Genomic DNA, 19,851 nt, shown 5'->3' with positions numbered 1-19,851 from the left:
AATTGTGTGATAAGATTGTGAAATTGGTTATATATATAAATGATTATAATATTATAACATGGGAAATTCCATGGCTTAAAGATGTGGAAATAAGTGATTGGATAAATTTTTGACTATAAAGTCAACTATCAATTGTTAATGTACTATATAAATTGGTTGTCATGGAACAAGTAATGAACATATTTTGTAATTTGTGAATAAATATGAAAATGAGTATGTAAAGGAATGTGTAAGTCTTTATGTGTTAAAGTGTTGAAAATAAGAGATTAGTTGTAAAATGTGTAATTAATACAAAAAATTTGCTAATGCCACATTGGTAAATTTTTGGATTAATATGTCATTATAGGCCTTTCTTGTTTAATGAGACAAATTGGTGTATGATAATATGTACATGTAGCTATAAATGAAGTTTTGACTTGAGTATACATTTGAGGTCATAATAACCCACCTCAAGTTTTGTAAGACTATGATGTTAATAAGAAAATGTACATATCATAATGCTTAAATTTGAATATGAATTTGAAAATGTATGTGGAGGCACTTAAAGTGCCTTTTTGAAAAATGTGAATATATGCAAGGTATCTCAAAGTGTCACAGTCCGCAATTCAAAGCCCGTGACCATCGCACCAAATGTATCCTATGGAGGTTTATCATTTAGATTGGGATAATTTGGCCTACAAGAACTGGCTCGATTCAAAGAGTTATTGGAGAAACCTGTTAGATTGAAGTCTAGGTGGCCCAATGATGAAGATATGACAACATAGGCTACCTTGGTAAATAGGGAAATTAATCTTAAAAGATTGAGGGGTACCATATCTTGTAAGATTAGATTAGATTTTATTATGTAAATCAATAATGTAATCTTGTAAAATCCCTAGATTTAAGGGATAGGCTAATCTCGTTCGTTGATGTAACTTGATCTAGATCGTCGATTTTAAGAGAGCTCAACTATAAATAGAGAGCATCCCCTCACTTGTAGCATATTTCATTCTTTATTGTTTCTTGTATTCTTTGAGAGAAAGTAATACAATTGAGAGCATTTACTCAAACACCTCTCGTGCATAATTTTTTGTGGCTTTTTGTTCTTTTGTGCTTTCTTTTAGTAATATTGCTTCCGCTATATAAATTGGTGCCTTGGAGGATTTATTTGTGAATCCTCACTTTGTGATGGTTAGGCTAACTTAGGCGAGTTTGGAATGAACGGATCGCCTAAGGCCGCACAGAACGTGAGACAAAAGTTCTAGCCCTGTGACAAAAGTGACTATATGTGTATTTAGACCATGAGCCATCTTAATGATCTCTGAATTTCAAAATTGAATATGCCTCTGGTTAATTATTAAATATGCTAATGGCCTTGAACGATATAAGTTATATGTGACTCTAAAGTTCCCTTGTAAAATTAGTGAAATAGTTGGAATACAATTGGCATGCCAATAGGGATATATGTGTACCTGGAGTTATGTTAGCTTCAGGCTTTACACATATTACGTGCACTCTCTATTGCCTTTGGGATATGCAGTCACATGAAAATTTTGATGCCTTCAAGCTTAGTACTTCGATGCTCGTTGGTGATTTTTGTGGGATTGCCTTTGGGCTTAGCATTTTAGTGCTCACTTTGGTTTGTTTTGGTGGCTCGACACATTGGTGCCCCTTGGTGTGTTTAGGAGGGATGTGGTCTGGTACCTAACACTATGTGCTCATTGGTTTGTTCTATAGTAAGTCTCGTGTATTTGAGTCGTTTCCCTAGTGTTTACTATGGGCTAATTGAACAAAATCTTGATAATAAGATCAACTTATGACTAAAAATTGAAAATTGTATTCTAAAGTGTAATGTGTTAAAATCTTAACAAGTTAAAAGACTATGTATTTCACAACAAGGTTAAAATATGAGCCATAAGACACACGATTGAGAGTAAAACTTATGAGTTTCATATGCCCTAATAGAAAATTGAACAAAGTTGTGGATAACTTGTATAAGGAACCAATGGTCATAAGTAATCTTAAAAATTTAGGGAATTTGACTAAAAAAATGAACGTAGGTATGATTCAACACTCATTAGGGCTACATGTTTAATATCCATAATGGAAATAACCAACACACCATTAATATGCAAGTTGAGCCTCATAATTTGGTAATTAGATATGAACTCGTTAGAAAGATTAATTATGACATTTAAGAATTCTAAAAATTTTGTACTAAAGCATCTCAACTTCAATAACCAGATAGGATAAGCAGGATTAATCTTGAGTATTTATTGAGCTCATTGAGCTCACGTGTTAGTTGTTTATATGTGTAAGTATCAAATTCATCAAGAAATTTTGAGTTCGGCTTGGAAGCTTCACATCACCTTGAAATTGAGGTAATTTTATTAGTTTTTACTTATATAAGGATTTTGCCATATACATAAAGACTTAGTTTGAATAGTGTATTTTGAAAATTTTGAGTTGTAATACAAGTCATTTTGATGTTATTAGTTAAGTTGTAATCCATCATTTAGATTTAATGTGTTTATGACTTGGATTTTAAGCTTAAATGAGTTCAGAAATTGAATTATGATGATTTGAATCTTTATGAAATGATATGGTAATGTTTGAGGATGATTTTAAGTGTTTTTGAATTGAATTTCAACTCCAAAGGCCCAAGTATGCTTAACCTCTGTGGTATTGCAACAAGTCAAACAAAATACAAATTGCTATAGTTCCAAGTAGTTGTTCTGCAACAATTGTTTCGCAACATGGAATAGTTGTATTGGAACAACTACTCCTACTCCTACAAACTCATGTTCTTGAGCTCCAAAACGACCCAAATGATGCCCAAACATTCTCTTATTGTAATGAGACTTTGGAAATGGTCTAAAATCACTTTTAAGACTTCAAAAATATTTGAATGAAGGGTGAAAATTGATAATGGGTTTTGATTTTGGATTTAATTTGTTATTATTTGAATCAATTTGGATTTAACTTGTTTGAATTGGGTGTGCCCAAACACTTAAGAAATGATTCAAAATAATTTTAAAAATATATTCAAGCTTATTAATGTTGAGACTTGTTCTAAATATTTTTTATATAGTTCCTAAATGGTGTTTTATTAAAATAAAAAAAAAGTATTATATAATTTAAGAAAGTATTTCAATAGCATCTCCTCTTTGTATCAACTATCAGGACAAGCATGGGATATTGAAAAGGAAGTTAACTCATTGTAGCACTCATAAAAGGCAAACACGTATAAGCTTTTTCTTTTTCTTTGTTTTCTTTTTGTTTTGTCAAATTAGATTTGGGAAATGTTTTTGAGAGAAATTAAAAGGCCAAAAAATGGGTTGAAATGTTACATATATGTAAAGTATATTCGCAATCACCACGGCTAACTAGACAACCATTTTTTTAATTAATTAAATCGCCCACTCTTTCATCTTTTTAACTAAATTTTTTGTTGGGCATGAGAGGATAAGCAATTGGCATTTGGAGGTTTGCTGGTAATGGGGTTAGATGATGGAAGATGATAGATGGTGATGGAAGTTTGCTGGCAATGAGGTTAGGGGAAGGAGGAGAATAGAGAGAAAAATATAATATTTTTAATTTAATTTAATTTTTATTTTACATTCATTTACTTAATTATTTTCTTTTCTTGCTCCAAGCCAAATGAAGGGAAAATAAATTTTTAATTACATGTCAACTCTTTGACCGAATAGGCTCAAAGTCAAGTGTAAGTATCTAGTTCAATAAAAAAAATTTAAACATAACTCAAAAAGAAATAGTTGCCGCAGTACAAGAAAAGACATGCGCTGTGATAATTCATGCACAAGATTTCATTCGCCCGATGCAGTCAGAAAAAACTAAATAATGTGTTATATACCCGCGATCCAAGCTACATCAAACGTTACTTTAATGCCAGTGTAAAGTAGAATGAGTTGACATTCAGGAGGATAACTTTTACAATTATGAAACAAAAAAATTTGCACAACCCAGATAGCTTGAAGATAACATATGTAGGTGGCAGAAGCTTACTGCAACAAGAAACAAACTTCCCTCCAAATTTTATCACCTGGTTTGAATGAAGCCCATTGCGCAGATGAAAATTCCACTGTTGGCAGCTGCAAATAGTTGTGAGCTCTCAACGTGGAGGCAAGACAAAAGAATCCGTTGCAGGCAGGCAACACTATATATTTCCTTCCTCTTACAGAAACTTTACACTAGAGATGTCCTAAATGATCCCTATATATGCTACTTAATCACTCGCTGCATCATGCCTACAAAAATTCGAGCACATCAAAGAATAATTGTTTCACTGTTTACTCCTGTATACCAGCTTCATGCTCACTCACAGGATGATCTGACACAGTGCCTTCTGATGATATTTCCTCTACATCAGGTTGTTCAGGTCGAGAATGATCTGACTGAGTCTTGCTAGAATCCCCACAATCAGGTTCATCTTGTCTCTCCTCTGGAGATTGATCCTGAACATCAATGGTCGGGCTCAGTTTAGCTTTCCCTTTGACAGATACACCTAGTGAATCTGGATATCCAACTTCGTTAACAGGTTTTGGCAATGGAAGTTTGCCATCATGTAAGCTAGAATTCGTCATGCCAGAAGTTAATGACAAGTGTGGCCCTGGAGCAACACAAGATGCTACCAGTTGAAGCACTTCAGGGGAGGGGGATAATCCCATGCTTGATTTCTTTGGTGGAATAAGATACGCCGATGAAGATGATGGATTCATCATGCTTAAGTTAAGAGGAGACCTGCTGTAATCAGATTCAATCAAAGGAAGCCCTGCAGCTCCAGTAACTGATTGTGGAAGCAATTGAAATGGTGGTGCCAACGGAATTGAGCATGCCGGAGAGAGACTACTACTTCCAGCTGTGTCCGGTAGGACCTGCCTGAACATGTGCGACTTCCGTTTCTTTTTCTTTTTTAGACTGTGTCTCGGGTCCTTTGGTTGAGGAGGAGGGGGCCCAGGTACCACAAATGGGGGAATGGTAGGCTTATCTTCTCCATACAGTACACGAACTGACTGAGCTATTGCTGAGACAGTTGGCGGTAGATCAGGATCTGGAGGTTTTGCAGGAGCGCTAACAGCTTCACGAAGCCAGTGAGGTAACTTGTTCTTGGAAGAACTATTTCCAGCTACTTCTTTTCCCTTTGAATAAGAAAGATTCAGCCCTTTGTTTGGATCGGAGAGAAACCCAGAGCTGGCAGATTCACCATTTCCACCATTATTGAGGGAATCACGTAACATATTTAGCGATTTATCAAGAACACTAGGCAACTTCCCATGCTTCATTGAACCATAATCATCCTCCTTCCTGTGTAAATCATGGCTACTGGAGCAATTCAAATTTGAACCCAAGTTGCTGGCTCCAAAGGAATTGAGAAAAAAAGATTTCTCACCAGGTACATTCACAGACGGCCCTGGCCTATCAGAGGGCCCAGCAACTGAATCTCCAGAAAAGTTTGCACGAGATTTGTCAGGATTCCATGTTGGAATAGGAGGAAAACTATCATTTTGCAAACCAAGTTGGTCTGATAGCTCAAAGTGAGGCAGGCTAGAAGCTAGATCACCAAAACCCAACTTCATATCAGTCAGGTGAGTTTGAAATTTTGAGGGTGCAACAAATCTACTACCCTGCAGTGCCCGCGTCATCATTCCATCAGGAATGCTTGGAAACAAGGAAGAAGGTTTGGTGGTTTTTGTTAGCTTGGGGAATTTTGGAACTGGAAAAGCTGGCCCATCCAGAATTTTAAGTTGCTCCTCCTCCCACCTAGCTGCCAAATCTTCTGAAGTTTTGTACTTTGAAAATCTTAACCTGGGGTCTCTAAGCATGGCATCCCAACTACCTCGTCCGTGTCTACGAACACCAATCCAGAGAAAATCCAGTTCATCCTCTGACCAGCCCTCTACCTTCGATTTCTTTTTATACAAGTTCCCAGATCCAGATCCAGTCCTCATCATAATATTTTCAAGCACCCTCCTATGGTTTTCAGGAAAAGAAGAAATGGGAGGCAACTGACCCAGACCCAATGTTGGAGGCATGTCCCTCTCTTGTTGATTGTACCTAGGCACATCTTGTGGAGGATATTTTAAATTGGGCAGCAATGGCATTGTAGGAAGGTCTTGCACTGACTCAGTCACAGCATCAAGCCTACTCCCTAAAGATAAGCTAGGCAATAGGTCATGATGTGATGTCATCATGCCTTTGGTAGGAAGGGAGAACCGAGGAAGCAATTTCTCATCAAAAGGTAAATTAGGCAGTGGCATCTTTTCCTGAAAATCAGAAGAACTAGCACCAGAATTTTCTAATCGCTCAAAAATTTTTCCTTGTGAAGAAGCAGAAGGATACTGCAAGAAAACAAGTCTTGTCATCATATATTAACATGGAAAGGAAGGTTTTGTATTTGACAACTAAAGAAAAACAAAATGCTGACAAAGAGAGTTACCGGGTTAAACGGGAGCCAACTATCTTGGTTTCCAATTTTAAGACGTTGTAAAACTTCGGGAGGTGAATCTTGCAATTTAAATTTGTCCAAGGTAGTCTCTTGACCTTTTGCTTCTTTCTCAATTGAAGCTCCTGTAGTTGGCGCTAAATTGAATGGAAACTCTGGTCCAGTTCCTGGCCTGCTTTGCCGACCATTTGATCTTGAAAAGTTTTTATGAAATGAGTCAAACTGACTAGCATTGGGAGCACAAAGCCCAAGAACCGGCAACAAGTTGTTGGAAGGTAGAGATTGGTTATAGCTTGTGCCTTGATGATTGCTACTTGGAAGGATCATGTCAGGAGAAGACTGGTGGAGAGGGTTGACAGAAAGATCCAATTGTCCACTTGTTTTATGTTTTGACAGCCTCCCAAGCCTTAAAATTGAATCATCTTTGTTCTTTGGTTGATCTAATGATTGAGCATGTTTGTCATCCTCCAAGTCAATTACCAAACACTTATCTTTATCTGACTGTTGATCAGATTGATTAACATGATCCACTTCTCTTCCATTCATGGAAGGACACTGTGCTACCGACTCAAGTCCAGGAAATCCCTCACTGGGATGAACTTCTTCAATTGCATTTCTCCTAGCAAGCCGTTCTTTTTGTCGAGCACGGAGTTTAGTACTGTCAAAAAGGATTACAGAGTAAATTAATGCACCCACGATATAAAAAATTTAAGAATGTATCCTACTAATTTACCAGAGAAAGCCAAGCAAATGTTATCTGAGAAAGTAAATGATTAATAGTAGAAATGGCTACTACATTATTCAAAGAGTTCCTGTAATTGGAGCATGTGTGTTCTTCAACTAAAGACTTAACAGTTTAACTCCAACAAATTCATTATATGGTTTCATTTCTATGTTTAACAATAAGTCAGCTAACATGCATTCAACTTATTGACAGTGAAGTAATTTTGAAAATACTACTTGACTGGCATCTCAACAGAAAATTCAGCAAGTGGAATTCTCTGAAAGGATCTGAACTTACTACTTTGCTTTAAGAGCACGTCCTGCTGGTGTATAATCCCGCTCTGGCTCTGTTTCTGGTTCCTTCTCTTCTTCCCCGCCACTCTGCTTTTCAACAGAATAACAAGTTGCTAACACCATGAATAAGCAATACAAGAACTAGAGTAGGTTACAAGTTACAGGCTACTGAGCAAGCAAGTGAAGGTAGAATAAAGTAAGAGCATCCATATATTTTGAAAAGTATTAAATATAAAGGAGAAAAGAGAAAAGCCAGTTTTATTGCAATCTAAAGCAGAAAGCTAAGTACCTCAGTTGTTGTCTCATTGGGATGTGGAGTATATGCCTCTCTATAGGAGACGGCTTTCCTTTGTCGCTTCCCTCTACCAAGGGCTGCTTCCTCCTCACTTTGATATTTCTCCCACCTGTTACACAGTAAATCAAGCAAGAGAGTTCAACATAAGTCCATAACAAAAAAACTAGGGCCAAAGTGGGAAATTAAGTTTTTGACATACAATATAACGACAGTATCTACTTTTGTTCTTTTAACAAAAGTTCAACAGCATTTTTCTCTCAAAAGAGTCGGACAGCATTTAACGTCTGATTCATTTCAACTAGATTTAATTAAACTCTTAATGCTATAACAAAAGTTTACTCAAAGTTAATCTTCAATGATACACAACAGATTTAAGCTTAGACCAGATACTTTTGGATATACCATCTGAAAGGAATTTATTGAAAAGTACACACATCACATCATATTCTAACAAGATGACTAAACGGCCGAGTGCTTAAATTTATCATATAAGATTTTCATAGATCAATGTTATGCATTGGTTGTTTTCCAAAGACTTCATTAAAATTACAAGGAGAAAGAGTAGCCATTCTCAAGTCAACATAAGTTGATCTCGACTCGTTATTTTGACCACTCATTCTGTTGAATAGCATTTATTTTTTCTAAACAACAGCAGCAGGACAATTTATTTATTATGCAAGTTCTGCTTCATTCAAAAACAATGACCAGTTCTGAATTGTGGACCAGACAATATCAAGCAGGAAACTAAAAAATGGGACTGTAAACTACTATCAATGTCATCATATAGAAGCTTTGCAGGACCTGCAGCAGCAGCTATCTACAAAGCCAAAAAAAAAAAAAAAGATAGTGGGACAAAGAGCAGGATATATTTAAGATAATAACCTCAATTGCAAACATCGGATTTGGAGGCAAAGTTTACAGATCTACAGGAGACATGCTATCAAAATTTAGTAGTACCAATAATGCCAAAGAAACTACCAAGAACTACCAAAAAGAACTCAATATAACCAGAATTTTCAACCTCCAAGAACCCAAAACCTCAGTTCTCAATATCTCAAGTCATTTGAAAAAAAAAGTTCAATATTTGAAATTACTAGAAAACAAATGCATAGGTATTTATAGCCTAATTCCTAACCTAACATAAAAAAATGCCAAATTAACCCTAAATTCCCTCATAATTCCTTAGATACTTGAACACAAAAAAACATACATTACCAATAAAACAAATCTCTTTATAGTTTAATCCATCTCTATGCATGTTTGTGCAGTTAAAACTAGCCACTCATCACCTCAAGCTCAGTACAGGCAACAAGAGATCCCTACTCTGACTTAATATTTTAAGACAAAAGTGAAGGATTGCATCTTATTATCTCAGTGATTAGCAACAAGTCTTTCCTATAATTGAAGGAAAAAGAGAGGAGTTTTTTCAAGTTTTAACATCCTAGTGGTATGTCCGGCGATCCTCATAACTTCAATAAACTAAAGTTCATAGCTGTTGAACTCATTCCATGGCTCTATGCTGTGCATGAATTTAATCACATTCTCAACTATTCTACTGGGTTTTTCATGTGCAAAATTGGATTTTCCTGTGCATTTAAATGTAAGGAACCTTTAGTTCAACAGCTTTTTCAAAGAAAAGAAATGGGATGGGAAAAAGAAAGATATACCTCACACGCAAAAGTTTGTCCCATTCATTTTCTTCAGTACCATTTAGCACATTATCTTCTTTCTTCTCAGAAGTCTGCTCCAAAATATCATCAGCAACAGCTGGAGGAGATTCACCTCCCCCTGGTTCTTCTGTTGTTTCATCATTCCATTCAACAGACTGCACAAGAAGAAAATGAAGAAATGTTCAATAAAGAAACAACAAGATTACGGCTTTCTTTGAAATTAGAATGACTGCAAATAATAAAAATAGGAAAGTCTAACACAAACACAGGTAAAGACCAAAAACAATAAAATATTAGCAATTCTAAGAAATTTTTAAGCAAAATGAAATCCCATCAGGAGCTACTTTTAAGACCCCACAAACAGTGGCCAAAAAAATATGCATAATGAAATAGTAAAACATTGAATAAACTGCCAATTTTAACAATACTAAGAAACTCTCACATAAACATGTATTCTCGGGGCAACATAATTTAAAAGAATAACAGATGCAGTAACCTCAACAGCTAGGTCTAATAGTTGGCAATAACATTCAAGCTTGCATGCATAAAAATACTTATAAACTGTAAACAATTTACAAACTAAAGATACAAGGAGGCTTTAGGCTTGCTAAAACAGGTACAGCTCGTAACAACTAAGGGGCAGACCCTAGAGCTCCTACTTTGACCAACTAAACCATATATTTTAAGCTCACTTCAGTAGTCTTTCTTTTTTGTTGTTCCTTTTTCTTTTTTTTTCTTTTTACATAGCAATTCTATTGCAAACAGAATATAGAAGCAATAAAACTGTGATTCCAGGTTTGACTGCTAATGCCAACCATTAGAAGCAACAAAACCATCAGCGTATCATTCCCATGCAGAGAAAAAAAGTACAAGTCATTGCATTTGTTAGCCAATGAATGTATTAACATACAAAACCACACACACTTCAACATAACATAAGTAGAATACCTCACCTTTACTGAGCCAAGCATATCATTTTCCAAATCCCCCTCGGCATCAGTTGGTCCAGACTGAAGGTTTGTACGATCAAGCAATTTCAAAATTGCACTTTCATCCCACACAATCTTGTTGCTGCCATTGGTACATTTGTCTTGGTACACATCTCCGAGACCTCCAACCCTCTTCCGGTGCTTATGATCTGTATCCACTAATGCATCTTCTTTATTGTTATTACCTTCACCTGAATCTTTCCCACTAGAAGAATCAATGAAGAGTTCTTCCGTTCCCCATCGCAGAATGTCTTCTACTTCCTTTTGGGATCCAGACTTGTTGACAAACAGCTGATCAAGCATTAGCTTCTTTTTAGCAAGTTGCAAGATCCGCTCTTCTACACTGGCACGAACTACAAGCCTGTATACTAAAAGTCTGTTTGATTGTCCAATTCGATGTGCCCGATTCATAGCTTGGATGTCAGCATGTGGGTTGAAATCAGAATCATAAATTATAACAGTGTCAGCTGTTGCCAAATTGATACCAAGACCACAAGAACGTGTTGATAGCAAGAAGACAAATCGACTTTTATCTTGGTTGAACCTTGATATCGCTGTTTGACGATCAGCAACTGAAACAGAGCCATCAACTCTCTCGTATGTTTTAGGGCCAAATTCTATGGTTAAATAATCCTCAAGGATATCAAGAAGCTTAGTCATTTGTGAAAAGATAAGAACTCTATGGCCTTCTCTATATAGGACTTTAAGCATGGAATGCAAAAGAGTCAACTTGGCTGAAGCTTTTATACGCATTTCATGAAGAAACTCTAGTGATCCAGAATCAGGCTCAGTACCTGGTATGAGATATGGATGATTACAAACCTTTCTCAGTTGCATCACAATGTTTAACATTGACTGCTGTGCAACCCCCTTCCCAATATTCCGTAATATCTGGTAGTTCTTAGTTAGCATTGCACGGTAGTATTCAGCTTGAATGGATGACAGTTCAACAGGCACCATTCGTTCAGTTTTAGGGGGAATATTTTGCATGGCATCCCTTTTAAGCCTTCGAAGCATATGAGGAGCAACAAGTTTCTTTAATTCTTCCACCTTTTCCGCAGTTGTGAGATCATTAAATTTCTCCTCAAACGAAGATAAAGAAGGGAAGGAAGCTGGCTGCAAGAAATTAAGCAAGTTATACATCTCACCAATGTTATTCTGGAGTGGGGTTCCGGTCAATAGAACACGATGCTGGAAAGAGAATGTGTTGAGCAAGCTAAACAGCTTACTTCCTGAATTTTTCAAGCGATGACCCTCATCAACCACAAGAACTTCCCAAGGTACACCACGCAAATGAGATGAGTCCACAAGAATCATTTCATAAGTAGTTAAAAGAACATTAAATTTGTACGAAGCTGTTTTCCTACTCAATTCATTCGAATCACTAGCATGCCATTCATACTGGCGAATGATGGCTCTTGCTTTGGCGCAACCATGATACTCCACAACATTTAAATCAGGAGCCCATAATGAAAACTCAGCAAGCCAGTTAGGCATAGTAGAAAGTGGAACCAGCACTAGACATGGCAGAGTAGCTTTAAACTCAAAATAAAGTGACGAAATAAAGGCGACAGCAGATACAGTTTTTCCAAGCCCCATTTCATCAGCAAGTATAACATTTTTGGATTTATGCCAACATCTACGCAGCCAATTAAGTGCTTCAAGCTGATGGGGAAATAGAGAGCCTCCCTTCAGTTCTTTAGGTTGCTCTGCCAAAGTAACAATATCATGCTGCTGCTCACCCTTTGCCCTAGCTTCATCCTTAGTAGCATCTTTTTCCAATGTTTGACGTTCAAACTGTTCAAACAGATCAATTAGATGAGAAGATTGCTGAAGAACAGGTTCATCTAACCTTTCCCAAGTGCATTCATCATATGGAAGACCAGTCCACTTCACAAAAGCTTCCTGGCCATTATTTGTAACACGGAGAGAAATAACTCGCTGAGGCTTCTTCCACTTTTCCTCACAGATATTTATCACAGTTGTCCCATATTTGGCCTTATAATTTTCTAGTTTTCTCTTCGCCAGAATTTTCAGCTGGGATTCAGAAATCCAACTATTATGGATATGGGACATCCCCACCCATTTAACAAAAAATTCATATGAGACCGTCTCCTCTTTAGAACATGCTGATTCAATCACAGCAGGTTCTTGGACTTTATTTTCAACACTGCTACATATTTTCATTTCTGCACCCATCTCTTTCATTTTAGCAGGCGTTTCACAAACTTTTGGAGCTTCAGTGGTGCCATGACTTTTCACATTAACATCAGCAGTCAACTCTTCTACTACCGTTTTTTCATTTCTTTTTCCTGAATCTTCTACACTTACCACGGATTCATCTTGATCCTTACCATTTATGATTGCACAATCTGAATCCTTAGTGTCTTTGTTCAATAAGTCCAAAGAATCCCCTCCTTTGCATTTCTTAGTGACAGACCTTCTATATACATTCATTTTATCCACTCTGACATCATTCTTTGTGCTTTCTTCTTTATCAGAACCTTTCAGAGTCTTAGGGCAACCCTCAGTAAGATTTTCAGCAGTTACTGTATCTGAATCAATATCACAAACAGAATTCTCCTCTGAAAGTCTGCTAGGATTTACTGCAATTACAAAATCATCAGAAAGCATGTCCTCTGAAAGTGCTGCAGATGCATGATGCAAAATACTAGCATTATCACCTTGAACCCGACAGCCTAGAACTCGATCAACCTGTGAAGCAGATAAGTAAGATATTTGGGAAAAAGGTGAGCAATTATCCACAAAAGTAAAGAGTTTATACCGGATACATATAAGTCAACTAACCTGCAGAAGTTCGGCAGGAACACCGTCTTCACATCTCAGCGGGGGATTGAGAATTCCTTTATCTAACTCATTGGACTGTTGCATTGCACCCTCAGAAAGCTTCTGATCAAGAAAATAAAAGGATTTAAACAATCAGCCGAAAGAATTCCAAGAGTAATCACAACAATGATATTCAATCAGCAATGAGAAACATTAACAAGTGAAGAAAACAATGGTACTTTTGTAAGAATTCATATACTGGAGCATTAATATGTGTGTATGTATGAATGTGTATCATATTTTCAAGGCATTACCTTTAGGAAGTCACACTTACATGTCCAGTATAAACAGAGTACTAAATTTATGCACCAATAAGGAAAAAAAAGACCATCCTAAGCTGCACCTCTAAATTTATGCATCAATAGGGCAATAATAATATCAGACAGTTATTGAACTGTAAACCAAAAACTTGAACACCAACATAAAATCAATAGACAACTTCATCTAGACATTCTAGTTCAAATATGCAGAACATGTGAAGTTTAGAAGACAAAAATAAAAGATAAAGAAAGACAACACGTGCATAAAATATAGCTTATATTTAACTCTGAACCAGTACAAGTAATGCAGGAGGAAATCCAGTAACTCTATAGTGTAAGCTCTTACAATCATGATCTGATTAGTTTGAGAAGTGATCTACTCATCTTAGGTTTGAATTTGTATACCATATGGGAAGAAGGCACTCAAATAAAAGATTAATGAAGTTTTCCATTTTGGATTCTCATATAGAACGATAAATCCATACGATGCAGGAGAACACTGCAAAAACGTAGCAAATAAAGGAAACTAGTTCAAATTTTAAGGGGGGATCTCAGCCAGGGAGACTACGGTTCAGAAAGACCCTAAGCCTCTTATATGAGCTCTACTCTGATTTCAAGGTATCTATAAAACTAATCCATCATATACGACAACGGAACTAATTGTCCAGATATTATCTATCCCAGAAGAAAACTTCCAAGAACTCTGCTTTTCACCAACAAGTTCCCCCAATTACATATGCATGACTACAGTTCAGAAAGATGAATCCATTAAAGTGCAAAAATTCCTAGAGGACAATAATAAATATCTACAAAGACTCATTTAAATTAAAAAAATCATCTACATAATTCACATCAAATCTCACCTGAGCATATGAAAGAAAATAGAAGACCTCCAACATCCCATTAAAAAAAAAAAAAAAACCTATAAGATTATAACATACCTCATCTTTTCTCTGAGTATCAAAATTCTTGCTCCCATCATCATCCTTTAACAAAGATGCAGAAACCCCATGGTTAACAGGCTTCTGTTTCTGTTTCTGATGAGTTTTACTAGTTCCAGGGCCAATATTATTTGCTTTGGACCCCTTCTTTTTAGAAGTACTGACAGTACGCTTACCCTTATCACTCTTACGCTTCTTTTGACTTGCCTCATCACTGACTTTCTGCTTTCTTTTTCTGTCTTTCCTTGTGGCTACACCAATTGCAAGAACAACTTTGTCTGTGGGAGACTCATTATCACAAGACAATTCATGCTTCGCTTCAGGTGCTTCATCGTTTTTCTCTGAGTTTGTACTCTTAGAATGAAACAAAACCTCACCAGCTACAGGAGTTAACTTCCTTTCAGCTGATGAACCTGTTGGAGATGCAACTGGCTTCATTCCATCATCAACATTCATACATGATGAACCACCAGCTACAGGAGTTAACTTCCTTTCAGCAGATGAACCTGTTGGAGATGCAACAGGAGTCTTCTCATCATCAACATTCACACAAGAAGCACCACCTTCCTCAGCACCACCAATGGATGTAAGACTTGGTTTAGGGGTAGAAGGTACATCTATATGAGAGGTTTCTGGTTCCTTTTTCAAAGTATCCACTCCCTGAGCTACATCAGATTTTCCTTTACTAGAGGATGATCTTTTCTTTGCAATAATGGATGTTCCAAAAATCCGGGACACTTTCTCAGTGGTAGGTGACTTTATTCCAGTTTGAGCTTTTGTCTTGATAGTTTTTGATCTTGCTCGTTTGGAAATTGAATCCAGATGAGTAATGGGCTTGAGTGAATCGGTCTTCTTACAGCACTTTGGGCATTGCCACTTTCCCATTGGGATGCGCTACAATCATGGATACAGAAGAACAATGAAAAGAGAAAAGATAGAATGAGTGAAAAATAATAGCTAATGGAGCCATAAAACAAAGAAGAGGATTATCTCAAGTTAGCTGTGATATCCTACCTTAAGAGGTGGATCAAGGCATTGTAGATGATAGGTCCTGGGACAGTTATCACAACACAACAAGTTCCCACCAAGATCACAAATAACACATTCATAGTAGTACTGAAGACAATAAAAATCAGAATAGTTGTCAGAAGTAGTTTAAATGTCTATAAAACACAGTCAAAACACAGGATTGCAAATGAATGTATATTTCATTGAATTTTGTTCTCTGTACATTATTTGTCTCCTCACACCAATGCAGTATGATACTAAAATGGTTTTCTTTGAGTTTCTAACAGCAAACTAGTATACACGTTTCTCAAGCAGAACAAGGTGAAGGAGACAAGTAAAACAATGAAACGTTTTTGAAAACACAATCCATAATCATAGACAGAACTTAGAAGTTCTCGAGGTCACATGAACTGATGCATACAAGAAGTGCACTAAGCCTATTGCAATGAAAAAAAGTTCTGAAAACCCAAATCCACCAATAGTTCTTGTTCAGAGCCTGGTTACTCTTGAGTAAAAAATTATATTGAGTTGAAGCATGCATGATTCAAATTTTAACTTCTGGCATGTCAATTCTGATACTTGATAAAAACCTAGCTAAATTCGTAACACTTGATCAATTTTGAGTAAAATTTGAACATATTGACAACTTTCCAGAAAATGACTGAGGAGATTGTTTAGCTACATCAACCATGAACAACCAAATCAAAAGAAGAAAAGATAACTACATTGCCATGAGGGGAACAACTCAATGAAGGAACAAGAATTGAAAAGAAGCATACCCCATCATTTCCCTTCTTTTTAGATGATGACTGGTCGGTACTAATTTCACCTTTCAGCCTACGCTTAGCTGAAGAACCCCTTGGAGATTCTGATGCTAATAAGTTTTCTTCTTTACCATTGGCTAGGGATGGACCACACGGAAGCTTTCTTCGTTTGCGCTTCAGGACCCAGTTTCGGTTAATCATTTTACTATTCAATGAACTAATGTCTTTCATCCTTTTCTAATCATGGGTATTAACATTGCGGCTATGAATAGCAGAAAGTATGTCAAATCACAGACAGAACAATGATGCTTCCAATTGGCAATCTTAGCCCCTGCAAATAATCACGGTACAATTTCATCATTTTCAGCAATAAAACTTGTTACAAGACCGAAAGGCAACTACCAAGCAACAATGGTTTTATTACTCCAAAGAAGGGTGAAGGATGCATGCAAACAGACTGAAAGCATTTCAGATAAGGAGAAAAAAGGGTTTTTTTTTTTTTTGTTAAAAAAAGAAGAGGGTAGGAGGAGGGAAATCATACTGAATTACTTAAAACATAAACTCATGACATTGAACACCTCACTTATTCCAGTTTCTAGACGAGGCCAAACAAACTCAACTTCAGATTAGTCTTTTGTAATTCAACCAACTTCAAACTGCCACGAATAGGCAACATCACAGTTCACATTATTCTCAGTGCTTGTTTCTAAACTGTCAAAATTGAAGTACCAATATAAAAAACCTAATTCAACTAAAGCAACAGAATCAATCCATGTAAATACCAAAAGAAAGTCACTATGGTTTAATTAAAAAGGTGAACATAATAGTCAAACCAAATCCAAACTCCATATTCTACATAGAGCAGAAGCAACAACGGAATCAGACAATATGACAGGAGTAGCATCATTAATCCAGGCATCGTCTATGGGATAAAAAAAATGAAGAATCGGAAGTAACAGCATTTACCCAGGTTTGACACATTCTACACTCAATTCAATCAGCAACAAGAACAAATGCAAGCCTAATTCCCAGTGGTAAATTAGAACAGCTTGGGAAATGTAATAGCTAGGAGCCATTATCTAGTCTAGGAATGAAATAAAACATCTAAACCAAACAAATGACCATCAAATGCACAGCAAGTTAACACGGAAAACAAGTCAAATTGAAGAATCAGTTTCGAAAATTCAATATATGCATAAAACATTGAGCTTGCATTGAACTGAAAACCCCATTTCAACAAAACTCACCTGCAATGACAAACTCAATCACAGAACCCCAATTTCGGAATTACTGCAAAAGCCCACCAAATTTCAATCAAAGTATAAACACAAACCTCCCAAACATGAAAACAACAGAGAACATGCAATAAAACATCAGAATACACATAATAGACAGCTCAAGGCACCTAAATTAGAAAACCCCAAAGCTAAAAAAAGGAAATAAGTAATACCCAGATAGGAAAAGAAGCTTGCCAACCTTGCTCGTGGATCAAAGAATCAAAACCAAGTGGAATAATATGAAGAGTAACAGATTGAGAGATGTAGTGAATAAAAACAGATGGAGGAGGAGAGAGAAGGGGAGGGTATTAGGGTATAGCAAAGCAAAGAAAAGGGAGCGAAGAGAGAGAGATACGAGAAAGAGAGAGAAAAGGCGAAGACACGAGAAAAAAAATGAAAATAAATATAGAGAGAATTGACAAAAATAATAAAAATTAACCCCAACTCGAAAAATAAAAATAAAGAGAGAAAAGGTATAAAGAGAAGGATAGGGGGTTTTATAGAGAGTGAAGAGAGCATACGATACGGATTCGCCGGGGTAATAGGGGACGGACGGGGTTACCACTCTGACATGGCAGCGCATGAGAAAGAGAGATATTAAGGAAAGGGAAAGCAGCCCTTCCTCCTCCCCTGTCTCTCTCTCTCTCTCCCTCTCCTACCTAACCACTGATGATGTGCCACGTGGCTTCACCAGACGCCACTTCCTATTTTGTTTGCCCTTTTTCTTTTTGTTTTTCTACATTCCTTGTCTATTTTTATTTCCTTTCTCTTCTCCCCAAGCCCAAAGCCACCACACCACTGCCCACGAAAGAACCTTGCTTTCCTTTCGCTCTCCTCTCCTCGTAATCGCCGCCATGCTTTGCCTTTGCTTTGCTTTGCTTGGACTTGGATCAGACCCCTCTTATTGTATACGCTGCTGTCTCTTAATAATATTATGCCTTCTTTTCTTTCTTTACTCTTTTTTTTTTTAATTTCCTCTTACTGGGTTTTGTTTTGTTTGATTCCGACATTTATTCGAGGTTTTCTTTTATCATCATTAAATCTTTGATTTTCTAACGAGCACTTTTCTTGGTTTTAAGGGTTAAGCTTATAAGTATAACTAGTTTTGCATAATAAAAACTAAGAGATTTATAATTTTATAAATTTTAAAGTTTACTTACTAAATCTAATCCAGATTTACTATTTGCAACTTAACTAAACTATCCGTTAAGCATTTAATAAGTGTAAATAATTTCAAATAACAACTTTAAAAAGTAAAATGTATAAGTTTTCCTCCATCCAATTAATTTTGAGTAGCTTTATCGATATAGGTTTCTAATTCGGCGAATTAGGTCAACTCCAATTATAATTTACAAGCAACTTGTTTTACAGCTTTAATTTAAGTTGCGGGTCTTATTCTGGAGACAGAAATCCCCTCATTAATATCAGGTCTGATTCCAGCATTGAATAGATCGATGGATAAGAATATTTGTTCATCTTTAATGAAAACCACATTAGTAGGAATATACGTCGTAACTTCTCTCGACTGGGTCTCATCTATTGCTAAAACAGTCATACTTCCTTCACCTAACTGAAAACCTGATTTAACGACTATTTCTAAAATGTGTGAATGCAAATAAAAACATTTTCTGGATAAGCTTCGTGACCCAGCGATCTTCGTAATAGAAGAGACATTTGACACTTATCGTAATATTAAAAGACTTGTCTCGCTATGACATTCTCTTAAATTCTCAAAACTTCTCTCACTTGATCCCCACAGTGGAAAAGAACCCCTTGCCATCTCGGCTGTGCTACTGGAAGTTCAGGGGAAGTCGAAATAGGGGAGCACTCATCTTGGGGTGGGCACGATAATTGGTACACCAGAAGTGTGTCCTTTTCGGTCCTCTCAATGTTCTAATGTCCACATCAGATATGGATCAAATTATCTCACGACATTCTGAAATCAGCTTATATACCGCTTTAAAGGGCGAATAGCCCAATGTGTATTAATCAAATTTTATTTATTTATTTCTTAAAAATTTTAAAAATTTCTGTAACGTTTTGTTGATAATATAGTTATGAAATTTAAACATACTAATACATAATTTTAATTTTTAAAACATTGTAGTTGATATTATAATGAATTAAAAAAACATTATTTTGAAATTAATTTTAAACATAAATATCATAATAATAGATTGTGTAAAATTCTATTTTTATGTACGGATTCTAATTTAATTTTAATTATTAATTAGTAATTAATGGATCTGGATTGTTTGTTAAATTTAAATAATGTGACCAATAAGTAAATCATTCAAATATTATTTTCATTTTAAATATATATATTTCAATTTAAATAGTA

General features: G+C 36.1%; 1 protein-coding gene across 8 annotated transcripts; it reads right to left on the bottom strand.

The window, feature by feature from the left end:
- Positions 1–3,823: 3,823 nt before the first annotated feature.
- Positions 3,824–18,474, bottom strand: LOC105763070 (protein CHROMATIN REMODELING 4). 8 transcript variants are annotated; one of them, XM_052625334.1, is made up of 13 exons: positions 17,684–18,010; positions 17,481–17,523; positions 16,249–16,564; positions 15,476–15,577; positions 14,462–15,355; positions 13,222–13,323; positions 13,098–13,128; positions 10,378–13,019; positions 9,422–9,579; positions 7,749–7,863; positions 7,464–7,549; positions 6,437–7,100; positions 3,824–6,338 (listed from the first exon to the last, which is right to left on the bottom strand). In XM_052625334.1, exons 3-13 carry the CDS (start codon positions 16,462–16,464, stop codon positions 4,290–4,292), a joined length of 7,059 nt encoding a protein of 2,352 aa, XP_052481294.1. In that variant the 5' UTR covers positions 16,465–16,564; positions 17,481–17,523; positions 17,684–18,010; the 3' UTR covers positions 3,824–4,289. The 8 variants fall into 8 exon arrangements, with proteins under 8 accessions (XP_052481294.1, XP_052481292.1, XP_012436584.1 ...); XM_052625332.1 differs by lacking the exon at positions 17,684–18,010 and adding an exon at positions 18,032–18,474 and having other exon boundaries at positions 10,378–13,128; XM_012581130.2 differs by having other exon boundaries at positions 10,378–13,128; positions 17,684–18,009.
- Between the last annotated feature and the right edge of the window lie 1,377 nt (positions 18,475–19,851).

Source organism: Gossypium raimondii, chromosome 12, assembly GCF_025698545.1.
Source record: "Gossypium raimondii isolate GPD5lz chromosome 12, ASM2569854v1, whole genome shotgun sequence".
Lineage (NCBI taxonomy): Eukaryota > Viridiplantae > Streptophyta > Magnoliopsida > Malvales > Malvaceae > Gossypium > Gossypium raimondii.
This window is presented reverse-complemented; position numbering and strand designations above follow the sequence as displayed.